The sequence below is a fragment of the Hypanus sabinus genome, chromosome 12 (assembly GCF_030144855.1).
Source record: "Hypanus sabinus isolate sHypSab1 chromosome 12, sHypSab1.hap1, whole genome shotgun sequence".
NCBI lineage: Eukaryota > Metazoa > Chordata > Chondrichthyes > Myliobatiformes > Dasyatidae > Hypanus > Hypanus sabinus.
In genome coordinates this window covers 72,723,346-72,741,387 of record NC_082717.1, presented here as the reverse complement: position 1 = coordinate 72,741,387, position 18,042 = coordinate 72,723,346, and the positions used below count along the sequence as shown (strand labels likewise).

The 18,042-nt window shown below is 41.9% G+C and overlaps 1 protein-coding gene across 4 annotated transcripts in view; it reads left to right on the top strand.

The window, feature by feature from the left end:
* Nucleotides 1-18,042, top strand: part of LOC132403009 (BTB/POZ domain-containing protein 3) — a 78,155-nt gene that overhangs the window by 50,025 nt on the left and 10,088 nt on the right. For 2 of the 4 annotated variants that reach the window (XM_059986212.1, XM_059986213.1), the window contains exons 3-4: nucleotides 4,435-4,525; nucleotides 7,408-7,526. In XM_059986212.1, the coding sequence (XP_059842195.1) occupies nucleotides 4,445-4,525; nucleotides 7,408-7,526 (200 nt within the window). In that variant the 5' untranslated portion in view covers nucleotides 4,435-4,444. Of the gene's footprint in view, nucleotides 1-275; nucleotides 1,475-4,434; nucleotides 4,526-7,407; nucleotides 7,527-18,042 lie in introns of those variants that run through there. The other 2 variants (XM_059986211.1, XM_059986210.1) reach the window with 2 other exon arrangements.

The following is an 18,042-nucleotide window of genomic DNA, read 5'->3' as shown; positions in this document are numbered from 1 at the left end:
TTCAAGAATTTGGAGCACTCCGTGGAGGTTGATAGCAATGCAGTACTTTTGTTATTTCGTAGAAAACTCTCTTGTAAATTTTGTACCTCGGTCTCACAAAGAGCAAGATAATGATATTAGAGCTTAATATTGGCCTGGATAGCAGTGAAAATCTCGCATGTTAGTAACGGGGCAATGGGATGTGTCACATCTGCCCAAGAAAGTAGTTTAATGTCTTCCGACGGTGCAGAATTTCCCTCAGGATCGCGCGGGGTCCAAATCTGATGAGGAATTTTACGCTTAGAAACCTTCTCAGAACCGAAAGCGCAAATCAAGGCTGACCTAACCGAAAGAGCGAAACGTGGAATCATTCCCAGTCACAACAGTGATCGATGAGGGAATGCCCAATAATCCCCCATTCCAGTTTGGCTATGCATTGTCTTCACAGGGAGAACCCGTCCCCCAGTACATTATGTAGGGTTTCCGAAAGAAGTGATGTGATGTTAACCTGACGTAGTGTTTCTGCCGAGGGGAGAAAAGACGAAGCTTTGTGCAGAGACACAGGATAGTGGCGTGTGTCTGTCTACGAGTGCGAGGCAGCCCTTGCCCCTTTAACTGCTGGCGCTGTGCATTGACTCTGGGTATTACAGTAGGTGTCAGTATAGTTTCTTGCCCAGTCGCTGCCGGGGCTCCCAATGCTGGCTGGTAGCCACTCTCCGTCTGCAGGAGGACAATCTCGATCGCTGTTTTCTTTCTTTTTATCGTTCCCCGAGGAAAATAAAAATCCTCAGTAACTTAAACATCATCCGACAGTCGCCGTGAGAACAAGAACTGAACTCTCAATAGAAATTCGACCAAGTGCATGCAACAGAGAGGGAGCTGCACATAAGAGAGAAAGAGGGAGAATCTTGTTTATTTTAATCCGATCTGCGGCAGGACCCAATTCATAACAATTAGTCAGCCGTAGCCGGAAATCTCCCCAGCTCCGCGCCGCTGAAGGAATAGTGCAGGCTTACAAGTGGAAACTGGATGAGGATGCTGGAGTTACAACCAAGACAGCGATTCCTGACCTCGGATCACACTTGAGCACAAAACAGGGAGTGGGGTAAAGGTCTTTATACCTGCAAGGACAATTCGGGGGAGAATTTAAGTCCTCGAACATCAGCCCACTTTAGCTCCCTCTGCACCTACAGCCTCCCGGCTGCCGTTCAGATGCACCCATGGTCGATGCCAAGAACAGGAACATGAAGTGTCTGACTTTCTTCTTGATGCTTCCAGAGGCGGTGAAGAAATCCAAGAAGGCATCGAAGGCCAGCCGGCTGCCGGTGTGCTACGAGATACTCACGCTCAGGAAGAGGATGGCCGCGGAGATGTACAGCGCCAAGAAAGTGGCCGGCCCCAGCATCAGTGTCCAGAGTCATCAGCAGAACCTCAACAACAACAACACCATCCAGGGGACTAACTGGCAGGGGCTGTACCCCACCATCCGAGAGAGGTAAGAATGGGAGACCCTCGACTCGCAACTCTCCGGTAAAAGGTGTTTTGTCTGCCGACGATCCGAGTAAGCTGTCCCTTTTTCCTCAACTATCACAGCCTACAGGTAACCAAGCATATCTTTCCTTCCAGATCCTCATCTTATCGACGGGTCGGGTTGCATTTTCCGTTTTAGATGGGAAACAGTTTGTAAACTTACAGTCTTGCGAATTTGCTTCATGGATTTAACTGTTGTTGATTGTAACTAAACAATTGACAGTAATCAACCCGCCCTGGATAAGGTTTTTGATTTAGAAGGATTTTTTTCTTAATATGTTTTCCTATGCTATACCCTTTAGGGCAGAGATGAAATAATTGGCACTGGTTGTCATGGAAGCCCTAGAAAGGAGCTGTTATTTAAAGGAAACTGCTCACATAGATGTTTTTCTTTATTTTTGTTAATGGGTGATGTCTGTTTAAAACTCTAAGCAGCAGTCAAGAAAAAAAAAGCATTTGCCCCCAAATGGTAGAAGATTGTGCAATGTGCTTGTCAAAATTGGTTAAGTTCTGTTTTTCTTTAAAAAATAAATACACTGGCTGTTAACTTGAATACAACCCTTTCACTAAAATAACAAGCTTTAAAACCTGCCAGCTGCCCAATGAGGAGTAGGGAAAGGGTTTCTCAGGAAAATGCAGCCAGGACCAGAAGGCAGGGTTTTAAAATCACCGCTAAAGGTGCAAGAGGAGAGAAACGGAGGAATTCGTTCCTCCTCGGGTATTTTCTAGGGACCCTCTTGAACGGGTGATAGTTGTTACTTCCACAATTGATTTTAAAAAGGGATTGTGTTTAAAATACGTGCAGGACTATGAACCAAGATCGTAGAGTGTGGGGTTTTGAGGAGGTGGTTGTATGGGAGAGGTGGCTGGCTGGGCAATGGTGGGACTGTCTTTCTCTCTGCTTGGAAAGAAAGAAGGTACAATGAGCAGAATGCCCCCTCTCTGGACTGTCATTTTAAATGTATCAAGGTTAACAAATGTGTAGCCAACCTGTAATGCAGAAGTAGGCTATTTAGCCTGTTGTGTCCACACCAAAGTGTTTTGAGCCACTCAGCCTAATCCCAACTTTCAGCATTAGCCACGTAGTTCTACAGCTCTCAGTTCTTCATTTCCATGTCAAGTATGTTTCAGGTGTGTTGAGGGTTTCTGATGTTGTCAGACTTAAAGTCAGCGAGCCTCACATCACTATCATCATCCGGTTGCAACAATATTTCCTCAACTCTCCTTGAATTCTTCTACCAATTCAGCACAGCACAGTGGTGAAGCTAGTAGGACCATGGCTTCACAGTGTAGGAGATCGGATTCAACCGTAGCCTGACATGTGGAGTATGCTTGTCCTCTTGATTCCTGTGTGCATTTCCCTTGAAATGTGGGTGTAATTTCCTCCCACATCCCACATGTGGGTTGGGAGGTTAATCAGTCCCTGTGATTTGTCCCTAGTGTGAAGCTGAATAGTCAAAACTGGTGGTGGGTGGGGGGATGAGATCTGTGGAAAATAAATGGGATCAATGTAGGATGGTTGATGGTTAGCACAGACTGAGTGGGCCAAAGGGCTTGTTTTTCTCTCATGATTCAATTACCTTAAATCAGTGGAGACACAAGAGACTGCGGGCGCTGGAGTCTAGAGCAACAAACAATTTGCAGGATGAACTCAGCAAAGTGAGCAGTATCTGTTGGAGGAAAGGAATCGGTAATGTTTTGGGTCTTGGATGTTGTTCAGCCCGCCAAGTTCCTCCAGCAGATTATTAGTCACTTTAGATCTATGTTTATGACTCACTGTTAAAGGAAGTATATCCTTATTCATTTTATCTAAGCACCTCACATTTTCATATATCTCAATTTAATCTCCCCTCTGTCTCTCCTGATCTAGTGAAAGCACCGTATGCAACTTCCCTTACAATTAAAATTTTACAGTCCTTGTTACAAACTCATAAATCCCCTTAGCAACATCTCCAGCACAATCACATCTTTTCTCTTATCTTGCAACTTGAATTATGCACAGTACATACACCATGGCTTAACTGTTATTGCACAGAATCGTAACATCATCTCGCTGCTTTTATAGCCTATGCCTTGGTGAACAAAGGAAAGCATCTCATCTACCTTTTAACCCATCGTCCTACCTTTAAAATTCCATGGACTTGCATTCCTCTATTACTTCCCACCTGACATAAGACACATTAACAAAGTCAGCTGGCAAGTGTACACTCAGTGACCATTTTATTACATACAGTATTGGAACCCAGTGTGGTCTTCTGCTCCTATACCCATCTGCTTCAAGGTCCAACGTGCTATGTGCTCAGAGCTGCTCTTCTGCACACCATTGGTGTTGTGCAATTATGTAAGTTACTGTCACCTTCCTGTCAGCTTGAACCAGTCTGGCCACTCTCCTCTGACCTCTCTGTAACAGGCATTTTTGACCACAGAACTGCTGCTCACTGGACTCTTTTTGTTTCCTTCACCATTCTGTGTAAACTGCAGAGACTGGTGTACAAAAAAATCCCAAGTGATCAGCAGTTTCAAACCACCCCGTGTGGCACCAACAGTCACTGCATGGCCAAAGTCACTTCAATCATATTTCTTACCCATTCTGGTATTTGGTCTGTTCAACAACTGAATCTCTTGATCATATCTGTATGTTTGTTTGCATTGAGTTCTTGCCACATGATTGGCTGATTAGATATTTGCATTAATGAGCAGGTGTACCTAATAAAGTGGCCACTGGGTGTATTTTCTGGGAGTGAGATTAAACGTTGGGAGACTTGAAAAGGGGAAAGGCTTCACTGGACATCTTAGTTTGAATTAGGTTAAAAGTTTGTATGAACAACGTATTAGATGGAGTGACATTGCATTTATTTGTGTAATATTTTCTGACAGAAAACTTGTGTAACCTTTCTTTCTCTCTGCCTCCTTAATCTACTCTAGAAATGCTGTGATGTTTAACAATGATTTGATGGCTGATGTTCATTTTCTGGTTGGACCACAAGGTGGGACCCAGAGGTTGCCAGGACATAAGGTAAGCAACATACATTATGTAATGCATGTTAAATGATTATTTAACAAGAATCAACATATACTGTTAAATGAATCGGCAATCTCTTTACTTAGAAGGAGCCATTTTTGTAACTGTAAGCAGCCATATACTAAGCTAAGGACTTTTTTTTAAACATCTCTTTCTTGAGGTGTATAATGTTTGCAACACTTAAGGTTTTATAAAAATCTCAAAAGAGTATAATAAAATAAATAGATTTGTGAACATCATGGTCTCAGAGTAAATCTGGTATTTGACTACAAACCATTTGCATAAGACACATCCTTTAGGCAACAGGTTTGTGCTAATTATTGCAATGTTAGTGCTTGGAAAATAAAAGTGTGGGGGAATATATGCTTGCTAAAAAGAGCTGCATTTATTCAGAACTTTGCCTTGGAATACATAATGCTGACATTTAGTGTAATAAGTTTATTGCTGTTCCATTTCTGCCGTGATCTTGTTCAACAATCAGGACTCTGTTGAGAATTTCATAAGAACAGTATCCAAAAAATCCATTTTGTCTCAATGTACAGTATTGTGCAAAAGTCTTGGGCACATGTAAAAATAAACTCTGTAATGTGAAGAGGCTTTCTAAAATAATTGTAAAGTTTCTAAATATCAAAAAGTTTACTATAAAGAGAGGTAAACAGTAAAAAAAAACTAAAATATGGTCTGACCAACCTTTGTCTTTAAAACTGTATTAATTCTCTTAGGTACATTTCATGCAGCCTTGATTGCTTCTGTCTCTCCGGGAAATCCCAGATGGCCTTGATGACGCTGAGATCAGGGCTCTGTGAAGGCCATACTATCTGAAACTATATAAAAAATCTAGGGTGCCAATATCTTTTATACAGTACTGCATTGTCACATGAAGCAATGATGTTACTCCTCACATAATGCATTTCCTAATTAAAAGTAACATTTAAAGACAAACAAGCCCACCTTCTTCAGGTCAGGCAGCATCTCTGAAAATGAATGAACAGTTGCCATTTTGGGTTGAGTCTTCAACAGAACTGGAAATGAAGGAGGAAGAAAAGCAAGTGGCAGAAGGGGGAGGAGGACAAGCTAGAAGGTGCTAGGTGAAGTCAGATGGATGTGGAATTTAAAGGGTCGGAGCAGAAGGAATCTGATGGGAGAGGAGAGAGAACCATGGGATAACGGGAAGAAGGAGGGGCACCGGGGGAGGTGATAGGCAGGTGAGGAGAAGAGGTAAAAGGCCAGAATGAGGAATAGAAGGCGGGTGGGGGGGGGGGGGAGAGGAAAAAAAGGAGAGAAAAAAAATTACCAGATGAAAAAATAAATGTGCAAGCCATCAGGTTGGAGGCTACCTAGATGGAATATGAGGTGTTGCTCCTCCACCCTGAGAGTGCCATTGTGGCAGAAGAGGAGGCCATGGACCATCATGTCACAATGGGAATGGGGATTGGAATTAAAATAGGAAGTTCTGCTTTTGGTGGCTGGAGCAGAGGTGCTCGACAGAACAGTCCCCCAGTATAATATATGTTGCGTCTCACCAGTGTAGACAAGGCCACATAAGGAGCACTGGATACAAAGAACAACCCCCCACCGATTTCACAGGTGAAATGTTGCCTCACCTGGAAGGACTGTTTGGGGTTCTGAATTGAGGTGAGGGAAGAGGTTAATAGGTAGGTGCAGCATTTCTCTCCTTGCAGGGATACGTACCAGGTGGGAGATTCGTGGGGAGGGACGAATGGACAATGGGATCGCAGTGGGAGCGACCCCTGTAGAAAGCGGTGGTGGGGGTGGAGATGTAAAGATGTGTTTGATGGTAGGATTCCATTGAAGATGGTGGAGATTGTAGAGAATAAAGTGTTGGATGTGGAAACTCAAGGGATGGTAGGCAATGGGAAGATGGGGTGAATGCAGATGTCTGGGAAACAACACAAGTTGGTGGACAGCTTTGATGAGCATCTTTGCTCTAGCCACCAAAAGTGGAATTTCCCAGTAGCCAACCATTTCAGTTCTTATCCACATTACAGTCCATGGCATCTTCAATGGAATCCTACCATCAACACACATCTTTACATCCCCCCCCCCCCCCACACTTCTACAGGAGCAAACCTCAGATTCCACCTAGTTAGCCTCCACCCTGATTTCTCCTTCCAGTTCACTTATCCCACCCACCTGGTTTTACTCAACACCTACTAGCTTGTCCTCTTTCCCCTCCCCACACTTGCTATTCTAGTGTCATTCTCCTGATGAAGAGTGCCAGCCTGAAACGTCTACTGTTTATTCATTTTCATAGATTCCTCCAGCACTTTGTGTGTGTTGCTCTGGATTTCCAGCATCTTGTGTTTACTATCTTCTTCAGGTGGAAAACTGGCTATCAGAACCGCCCACACTTTTTTTAAATCCCATTCAGACAGTCTGATTTTTAAAAATAATTGCAAAAGATTATATATTTTTTCCCCTGTGCTGGGGCTGGTGGAAGAGAATTATCTGTCAAATCTTTTAATCACATTTAAGCACCACATGCAGTGTGTACTGATTGGCCTCCTTACTATAATATAATGTGTTTCACAGCTCTGTGACCAATGCAAAATGACTGGGAATCCCTCTGCACCACAATCTGGGTCATCATTGAAATGTCTGTTGTGTGGGATCAATGTTCATGGTCGAATCATAGTATACCTTCAGGAAAGTAACATAGTGCTACAAATTAGATTATTTTAGCACCATATAAAATTGCAATTCCATCTGCAGTTTCTTGTTAATGCCTTGGGGTGCAATTTATGTAGTTTTTTTGCAAGCACAGATTTAGTCTTTTGCACGTTGGTGAGTATTTGTGTAAGATTGAAAGTCCATACTGCCGTTTGATTTTAACTCTTCTTTCTTTCCTCTTGAAGTACGTTTTGGCTGTTGGGAGCTCAGTATTTCATGCAATGTTTTATGGGGATCTTGCTGAAGATAAGGAAGAAATTAGAATTCCTGATGTTGAGCCCGTTGCTTTTCTCGCTATGTTGAAGTAAGTGTTGTTCTCTGTTAATTAACTCTGTTCAACTCCTTTGAGTAAAGAAGTTTTGTTACAAAGGAAATGGTGTCTCAGTGATATGGGAGTGGGTGGATTACAATAAATTTATGTAGTGTCAAATACAGCCAGATATGTTGTACACTTGCTAAAATATCTTTAAAGTTTATTCTTCAGTTGCTCAAATTTGTTGCTAAAATTAGTGACTTTGCTTTGAACTTCCAGCAGACTTTATTTATTACCCTTAAAAACTGTAGCCATGATAAGTTTAAGCACCCTCATCTACTAATCTAGAATTCCTATTGTATTACTTATCCAAACACCCAACAACAAGATACACCTTTTTAAAACATATAGGGGATATGGGATTCACAAGCTGAGCTGATATTTCATTGCTCACCCCAGTTGCCCTTGAGAATTGCCCATCCCTAGTTGCACTTCAAATAATATTCTAAGTTAAGGGTGTCAACTTCTATAAGGTAGGAGTGAACATCCTTAATTTAGTAAAGTATCTGAAGACTTGTCACGGAAATATTATCAAAGTTTCACCATGAGTTTCACTTGAGGAGAGCTGGCTGAAAGCCTGGCAAAAAGATAGGTTTTAAGCTTATCTTAAAAGGATAAAAGGGAGAGAGGTGAATTGAGGGTAAGGATGTGAGGTTGAGATTGTCAGGGTGAGAGGACGAGACGGGGGTGGGGGGAATAGGAATCAAAGCTTACAGTCCAATCAGCATAAGACATTTTCCCATGTTGATATCTGGTAGTCAATAAGAAGAGTAATATTGCCACTAAATTTAATTGGAAAAATAGGACTTTTTTTCTCATGAAAATGAGCTTCCATAGTTCAAAGAGCAAAATTAGTGCTATATATACGTCCTTGTTCTTGACACATTCTATATAAAGAAAAACAGATTTCTGCAGTTGTGTAAAAGTTTAACAAAATATAAGTTTGTAACTGAAGGCAGAAGGTCTTCAATATGAGTTCCAGTTTTCTGAATGTGAAGTAGATCAAGAGAACTTTGGCTATAAACAATCCAGCTCCCAGGACTTTTATTTTAGTACATTTTTATTGTAATTCATAAGGTGTATTGATTGCATGCTTCCAAGGCTGAATGCTTTTTCTTTGTTGGTAATGAGATCACTCTAAAGGGCTCAAACTTTAGATGTTAACTTCCCATGTAAACAGTTGCTACAAAATAACATTATGTACAAGTAGTATTAATGTCATCAGAAACAACTATTTGTTTTAAAGGGTTTGATAATTAACATGTCTGAAAGTAGTAGTTAGAACCGGATGCGCACGCGCGTGTGTGTGTGTGAGTGAAAGAGAGAGAGAGATTTGATATTTGTACAGATAATATTTACATTCATATTAAATTCTAAATGGGTCATGCCAGGGAACCCTCTTGATTTGCCCCGAGGTCTCTGTTAATTTAAAAAAGTTAGCATATTCCAGGAAATTCAGTGTGAGCACAAGGTCAAACGGAAAGAAAATTCCATTATGCAAAGTACTGAATCCTGAGGCATTTTGAGAAAAGTTACTTCAGACACAAGTGTCTCGACACAAGCTCTTGTGGGATTTATAATTTAAATGAAAAATATTGTAGTCGCTGGAAATGGAAAAAAAAACAAAATTGCTAGAAATACTCAGTTACTCAGGCAGCATCTTTGGAGGAGAAAACAGGTAATTTTTCAGGTTACCAATGATTTGCAGAACTGTGAAATCTGTAGTTCTGTTCTTGCTTGGCAGATTTCCAGTTTGAATTACTGCACCATTGGATTATTTGGGTGGGGTGGGCATAATAACGGCAGAAATGTGAGTGATGTTATGGTACAGTGAGCAGGGTTGTAGGGATATAGTGGGGTTAAGGTGGGGTGTGGTGGTGATGCGGGGATGGGTAGGTGTGTGATGAGTTAACTTGGCCTGTGATGACTTTGTAGCTGGGTAAATGTAGTGTTGTTAGGAGGGATGTGGTGTGGTGGGCTAGCTTGTGTAGGCAGACAAGTTTTAGCAGGTTAGGTAGGGAAGCGGTGGAGTTGTGGCGAGTCTGCTTGGGTGATATTACCTTTCCTAAAATTGTAGCAGCTGTCACAAATAATTTGAAAATCAACTGGTAATGCAAAACACTTGTCATTAGTAAGACTTTTCTTGAATAACTATATTTGCTGGGGTATATTTATTTTAATATAATCACCATTTAAGTAACTATTTATAGTTGTAAGAAGTAGTTCATATTTCCTGTCTGATAGTATTTCATAATAACTGCTTTATGTACTCATTCCAAATGCTTGTCAGGCATTTAGCATTTTAATTGAACTTTGAGACTCGTGTATAGGCACGCGTGTCTAGGGAGCCCAAATTTCACTGACAGCCTCCAGACACTTCACTTCACCCCCACTCCACGGAGCCAGTCTCTCTCACTCACTCTATTGTGTGTACACACACACAATGCCTAGTTAGAACTTACATCTGCAGCCTGAAGAGGGCCATTCTGGGCTCAAGTTTAATTTGCTTCATCGCTTTAGCTTTGAATATATGAAAAGTGCAGTGTTACTGACCTTGGTGATGCTATATTTTGTACCTCATTTTCCACTACCATGGATTGTCCACTCCTGGAGAAACCTTTCTGTGGCAGTGAAAAGTTGCAGCCCAAGCTCATTGTGGATAAGTGGTGGGTCCAGACCTCCATACCTTCCACCCAAGTTTGTGATGATGGCCATTAGTGCCCGTTGTCCTTCAAGACAGACGGATGCCAACCACCATTGTGTATATGGTTTTCCTGTAGGAAACAGCACCAGGTTGCTCACAGCAAACTCCCACAAGCAGCATCATGATATTCATCATAAAATCTGTCCTCTTATGGTGCCAATTGAGGTGCAGTAGGTTCCTTAAGGTTGTCATAACCAGTGGTTATAGTGGAGATAAGCTCCCACCACCTATTAAATGCTCCTAATGGTGTGTGTCTCAAACCACCTGGCCTTCATGTGTGGCTGTGCTACTGAGCCTGGCAGCTCCATTTCTACTGACAGGGAAAGGGACAAAGGCAGATGATGGATGCCATAAAACCAGTCACTTTGTGAAAAAGGTGCTTGTCAGCCATCGTAGGCAGATCACCTTGGAGAAGGAAGACTCTGATCTCCATCCTCCATTGCCTTGCGGCCATACCCACTCATGGGCAAGTCTTCAGGAGTAAACCTCGAGGAAGAATCTGGAGCTGGAGTCTCCGACGTTGAGTTCAGCTCCTGAGATGCCGCTGGAGCCAAACTGTATCGACCTCTGCCTTTCCTTCGGATTCATCAACTGAGTGGAGGTGGAAGCCTGCTGTATGGGCAACTGCTTGCTCTCCCTATTGCAGTGCCCTGGCTTGTGTATCATGGGGACAGCTAGGATGCAACATCCATGGCCAACCCCAACCAATGGAGAGCCTCAAGATGAGGTGTATGCTGCCGGAGTGCAAGAGATATTTTCCCAGCACTTCCAGAAAATAGCGCCATAGAGTTTTTAGTATGCAGCTGCTGAGAGGGTGAAAGAGGCTTTGGTTCAATGCTTCATTCTGAATGAAGGCATTGGATACAGCTCAGTAATCTCTCAATACTGCACAAAGATAATAAGCTACTTTGTCCTATGTCTAAGACCTTGGAGTAGAACTTTCATTCATAGCTCTGTGACTCAGGTAAGAGGACAACTAACTGAGCCAAAAGTCTTTCACTAATAATTTGGGTGATTTGACAATCTACAGCCAATTGTGGGTTTACTTTTGTCTTAATGATCGATCTGAAAATAAGATTGCATCTATTGTAGGGCTTTTGGATGTCCCCAAGCACTTTGAAGCCAATTAAGTATTTTTGAAGAGTAGTCATTATTGGCAATGCATAAATCTTTTCTTTTAATTTTGAAGGCAAAATTTTACGCCTGTGAATTGGAAAGTCATTCAAGCATTTAATATGACGATATCAAGGCTAGATTCTCCTTTAATTCTGAGGTGCATTCAATCACTGGCAACAGAACTGCTAATTACTTAAGAGCTGTAGTCTCTTTAGTCCTAGCAACACAATCTGAATTCGCCAGTCTCTAGTTAGATTTTATAAAAATTAGCGGAATTGAAATAGCCCCAAATGGCAGTCTGGGGAGAAAAAGAGGAACGGGAGGCAGATTGAATTGCTGCTTTGAATAAACTGCACGCATAAGGAACACAAATGCAGTTAGGACGTGCAAGAAAAGATGTTCCCAGTAAAAAAAAATCCACCTTTTATAACTTGCAAGAGCAAGTAAAATTTGTTCTGTTTGGCATGCCAGCAGATAATAAACTGGTCAGGTTTCATTCTTGCCACATGGCAAATTTGATTGTGAAATACAGAACAGAACAGGGCCGATTACGGTCAATAAAATAACTTTGGTTACATAGTGTATCGTTGAGAGATTCTTTCCTGATATGTTCCAGATTGGGATACTGCATAAATTCCCAACTGTAGGATTTAACATTGTATCAACAATTCACTTTCACTCCCTTATGATTAAAATCAATTAGTTTTATTTGTCCAGGGAAAGCAATCTCAAATTAACTAAAGTGGTTACAAGTTACAAAAACAAAGAAAACTGGAACTGTTTAGCAGGTTAAATGTGGTGTGGAAGACAGGCAATATTTCAGTGAAGTCCCTTCATTGGAACTGGAAAATGAGAAGGCAAGCGTGGTTTTAAGTTGCAAAAAGGTGAAGAGAGTAGAGGGAATGTCTCTGGTAGGATGCACACCATGGTTGTCAAGGTAACAACTACTTCAAGAACTGACAGAACAAAATGGCGCAGAAACAAGTTGAATTACAGACAATCCCTGCATTACGGTCAGTCAGATTACAGAAATTCTCCTTTACAAAATTCACAAGTCATGATTCAGAAATTTGAGGTATATAATAAAATCTGCTGTCACAGAATTTGTGTGGGGAAAAAAATTACCACACTGTTTACTTTCAACTTACATTCCTTGACACCTGCACAGATGACATGGCTGCACTTTGCAGAAAATTGCGATGCAGATCTTTTTTTTTTCAGGATAGAAGCACTCCAGAGCACAGGGATTGCCTACATAGCAAATTGAAACAGAAAAGTACACCCATATCCATGGAAATGGGAGGAGGGTTACCTAAAATTCTCAAACTCGGTGTTAAATTATGAGAACTCTGCTGTGCCTAATCAGGAGATGAGATGCTGTTCCTCAACCTTAGGATGGATATCAAAGGAGCACTATTGGACATCAAATGCAAGATATTAGAGTGGAACAGGGGCAGCAAGGCTCAGGATCACTCTTGTGAATTGAATGGAGGTTCATTCCTAAGTGATCGGCCTATTTACTTTTGGTTTCTGCCAAAACATTGACTCTCACCAAATGGTGCTGTTTGACTTACTGGACTGTTTCCAGCATATGCACTTTTATGTTGCAATTAATTACTGGTCCAAAAGAGCAGAAAATGCTGGGGGAAACACAACAAGTCAGGCAGCACCTGTGGGAAAGAAACAATCATTATTTCAGGCCTGTGACCCTGCATTGTTTTGGTTGTCTCTATTTTGAATTCCTTTCCTTCCCTTATCTCCGAGTAGCTGACTACACTTTTCTATTGTTCTGACAAAAGGTTGCAAGCCCAAAACGTTGACTGTTTCTCTTTCCACTGATGTTGCCTGACGTGCTGAGACTTTACCAACATCTTATGCTTTTGTTCAGATTTCCAGGTTCTGCAGTTTTTTGTTGCCATTAATTAAAATGGTACTGTAGAATACAATAATAAGGTAATTATATGAACAGTTAAGTTTTGGGTGGAGGAGAACTGTCTAGTAGCTGATTTTGGCTGAGCTCCACTGAACATATAACAAAACATTGAGGTTAACAGTTAGCCCTAATCCAGCATTGATTCCTCTGTAGCTCTTACAGAGTCAGAGTTTTGATATAATGTTGCCCTTTTCCTGTTCTCCTTCTGCAGGGATATTCCCGTTGCTCCTTTGAATTTCCTGCTAAAATTTGCTTGTTTCTGGCAGGCAATCATTTATGAATTGATGATGCTGAGTCCCTTGGTATCCATGGCACTATCTCTATCTAACCTTATCAGCTTTGTTGATTTCTGTTCTCTGTATCTGATGTGAGTTATTATTCTTCCCGTATCTACCAATGACAAACCACATTTTTCCCTTGTGCTGATAACATTTCTCATTTCTTTTCTCCCCCATCATCCTTTTCAATGTGGGCTCCCATTGCTTGGTAACATAGCTTGTATGTTTATTCTCACAACATTATATCAAAACTCTCTAGCAGACCCTCAGACTCCATAAGACCTGGAAATAAAAGGTTGGCGTCAATAGAAATCAAAACTGTTGTAAATATCCACTGCCTTCCAGGGTTAAAAGATTGCCACCCTTACCCATCTTGGTCTTATTATGACTCCTGTCCCAAACCAGCTTGGTTATTCTTAAGCAGCAGAAGAAGCACTATATGAACTCCATAGGTCAGGCATCATCTGTGGAGGATAATGGGCAGTCAATGTTTTGGGTTGAGATTCTTCATTTGCATTTGCCTCTTAAGTAACCTCTGAAGTGGTTTGGCAATTTTTTCAGGTGTAGACAAATACCCAGTTATATTTATGTCTTACATCGTTTTCTGTTTGCAAAGATAATAGTTTTCAGATGTCTCGTTGTGGCAACGGGAGAGAAAGTCGATAGTGCGGCCAGGAAATGCAAAAGATTAGTTTATCTTTTCTCGGTTTTTGTAGATCATGTTTTTTCTTATAAGAAATCAGAAGTATCAGAGAAATGTCTCTTCTTGGAATGGCTAAGCCTGCAGGGTTTTTTACAGTTTCTTGATAGAAAGGAACAGATTGACTGAAAGTAAAGATCAGGAGATATATAAGTCAGGCTGTCAATTCACTGTCACCTGGTTTGCACTGTCACATAACTAGAGCTCTGCTTTAGAGTGTTAATGATGTTGTTCAAATAAAAATAGGCTTGTTGTTTAAATATTGTAAAAGAAAGCTGTTTCTTTTGTAAGTGGTTCAAAGACCTGGAAGGACAGATTCATTATTTTGACCAGAGATACACACAGAATGTGAAGAAATACCTGTTTGCAGAGCAAGGCTATAATGATGGTAGAACGAGACTCAATCTGATCCTTCAAAGGTAAATTGAAGAGGCAATTCAAAGACAATAATTTTGTAGGGGGAAAGTGAAAGAACAGGCAATCATACTTGTGCGATTTCTCTGTTAAGAATTACCATGTATCTGATGTGCCAAGTATCCTCTTTCAATTCCATAATTTTTCAACGATTCTAATGACTAAATCACTAAATGAGACAAGAAAGTGCTATTTTAAGTCAAAACAGTAGACCTTTTATTCTTACCTCATTGCTCCCTCATCTCTCTTTCCCACTCATTCTGTTTACTTAACTTTAATGTTATTTATCTGCCTGGGTTAAATCTGTCTACATTATGTTATTTTTATGTTCTAAGTTCTTTATTTGATACAGTTCTGTCTCTGTACAGGCAGTCTCCAGGTTACGTACAAGTTCTGTTCCTGGGTCCGTCTTTAAGTCAAATTTGTACTGAAGTCGGAACAAGTACATCCGGTATTATTTACCGTCAGTTAGTCAAACGTTTGTCTTAGTGTATAGTATATATTTTACCTTTCTATGCGTATAAAACACTTAAGAAACGTATGTATTCCAATAATTAAACCACTGTGTTGTTTAGTAGTAATTGCAGCTTTCATCAGGGCAGTGCCTTTCAAATGCTCTATTATTCTCACTTTATCCGTTATCCTTTAAAATTGTTCCGATCGTTGATCGACTGTAGCCTAACGCTTTTCCAATGACCAATGGCATTTCACCTCTTTCCAAACGCTTTATTATTTCCACTTTATTTTCAATTGCGATTGCTTCCCGTCAATGGAACAGAAACACTGCCAGCGGCGGCTCCTGAGGTCCGCTGGGTCCTAAGGACCACTGCATTGAGACAGGCTAAATGGGACAAGTGGGGGCTGTGCTGGGTTTGGGTATTTGATGCTCCACAATATTCCGCATGGGAATCTAAACTGGAGGTAGCAGTGTTTTTTATTACAAGGTCGAGTTGCGAGCTCCACGTCAACCCAGCACGGATGGTACAGAGTCACTAGATCAACATCAACCCAGCACAGGAACGGTCTATCACTGGATCGAACTCGGGAAACTCCATTCTCCATTCTGCCGACCGGAACCGGGGGGGGGGGGGGGGGGGCGGGGGGGTAGGGTCAGGGTGAATCTTACTAAGAAGAATTTAAGCCAAATACAAAGTTAAACAGTCAACACAGTGTCAACGGCAATGACTTAAAATGGCGGACGGTGCCGCAATCCAACTTAAAATGGCAGACGGCATTCGCCTTCCTCGGTTCGTAAGTACGAGTTGTCCATAAGTCGGACGTTCGTAACTCGGGGACTACCTGTATTAATTTATGAAACAGCTGTCACATTAAACGGCTTCACCCCTAAATGCCCTTAAGAGTGTTTTGGCTGTTCCAGTAAGATGGCAGTGCACTCGGACGCAGCAGTCTTTCTGGATCCAAACACAAAGGGGTAATTGTTCATCCTTTATGTCATTTCTGTGACTGGAAGACATTGCTAGATACTAAGAACACTGGGGACTGTGGGTCTACCCCACTAGTGAGTTGCTCAACAGCAGTGGAGCTGGATTTGATGTGCACTGTGTTGCAGCCTGCTCAGCTCCAAGATACTGACAGAGGCGGTGCGTGATCGAGCATATGATTGTCTTGGATGTTTTTACTGTGATTACGAGACGCTGTTAGGCATTGGCATTGTAGGATATTGTGAGTCCGATTCACTGGTTGATTGGCGAGACCAGTGGCCGGGGAACTGCGAGGCCTTGATGTTGTGTGGACAAGGCCCTTATGCCTCGGGGTCACCTGTTGCGGCGCCTGGGAAGGAGATGCCAGAGCTGGCTGTGTGCAACTGGATTCTGTGCTGCCCCTCCCATCGGTGCTGCTCTCCAGTGCATTGTTCTGCAGCCGCACTTGCGCAAGATGAGCACTGCTGAGTGCTTGTTCTTGTAGAAACATGGCTCCAGGGCATCTTCCATGCATCATCATTCCACAGGCCATGACGCTCAGGAACTTGGGCGATATTATTATTATTATTATTTGCTTTGTTTTGTAACTGTTTTTCTACTATCATAATTATATATGCTGTTTGCAGTGTTTTCGGTGCGTATGTTGGTACTGTTTTTTTTGCACCTTGGCCTCAGAGGAACGCTGTTTCATTTGGCTGTATTCTTCTATGTGGTTGAGTGACCAGAATTAAATTTGAACATGAACTTGAACTTGGCTTGCTCGCCCCTTCTGTGGAGAGTTAAATGCCAACCACATTGCTGAAGGTATGAAGCTGTACTTATTCGTACAAACTACTATCTGTCTAGGGACAGCATTGAACCAGATGGGTTTTAATAACAATCTGGTATTTCCATGTTTGCCCTAATGGATAATAGCCTTTCATTCCAAGTTTATTTAATCAGCTGAATGCATTAAACTTAGTGGGATTTGACTGATTATTAGTCCAGCCACAGAATCACTGCAGTAGTGCACTCAGTTGGTCACCATACTAATCATTTCCATTCTGCCCGCATTCTGCATTTTGGAGTTGGGACTTATAAACATACCAGGTTTAATTTGGGCAGAAATGAGAATGGAAAAGTTTAATTTTTCTTCATCCAAAGCCAAAAGAGTAAAGAGCAAGAATGATAATGGTTAATGTATAAAAACATGGCATGTATAGGGTGGCAAACAAGAGAATTTCTGCAGATTCTGGAAATCCAAGCATCTTCCCCCACCAGGAAGGCCTCAAAGCTCTCAGTTTCTCTTTCGACACCAGACCCAACCAGTTCCCCTCCACCTGTCGGAATGTTTCTCCTTTGGCTCCTCCCACTTGCTTCAAACGTAGCCATGGGCACTCGCATAGCTCCCAGCTATTTCTGCATTTTTGGTGGCTACTTGGAACAGTCTATGTTCCAAGCCTACACTAGCCACTACATTACTTCTACTGTGTGACATTGACAACTGCATTGGTGCTGCTTCCTGCACCCACGCTTAGCTCGTCAACTTAATCAATTTCACCTCCAACTTCCACCCTACCCTCAAATTCACTTGGTCCATTGGGAGACGGCTTTGCCGAACACCTAAACTCCATCCGACAGAAAAAGCAGAATCTTATCAGTGGCCACCCGTTCTAATTCCACTTCGCAGTCCCATACCCCAATCTCAGTCCATGGCTTCTTCTACTGTTGTGAGAGGGCCACACTCAGATTGGAGGAGCAACACCTTATATTCCAACTAGGTAGCCTCCATCTTGATGACATGAAAATCAATTTCTCAATCTTCCTGCCTCCCCTCACCATTCCCCATTCCCATTTCCCCCTCTCACCTTATCTCCTTACCTGACCCCCACCTCCCTCTGGTGCCCCACCCCCCTTTTTTTTCTTTATGGCCTTCTGTCT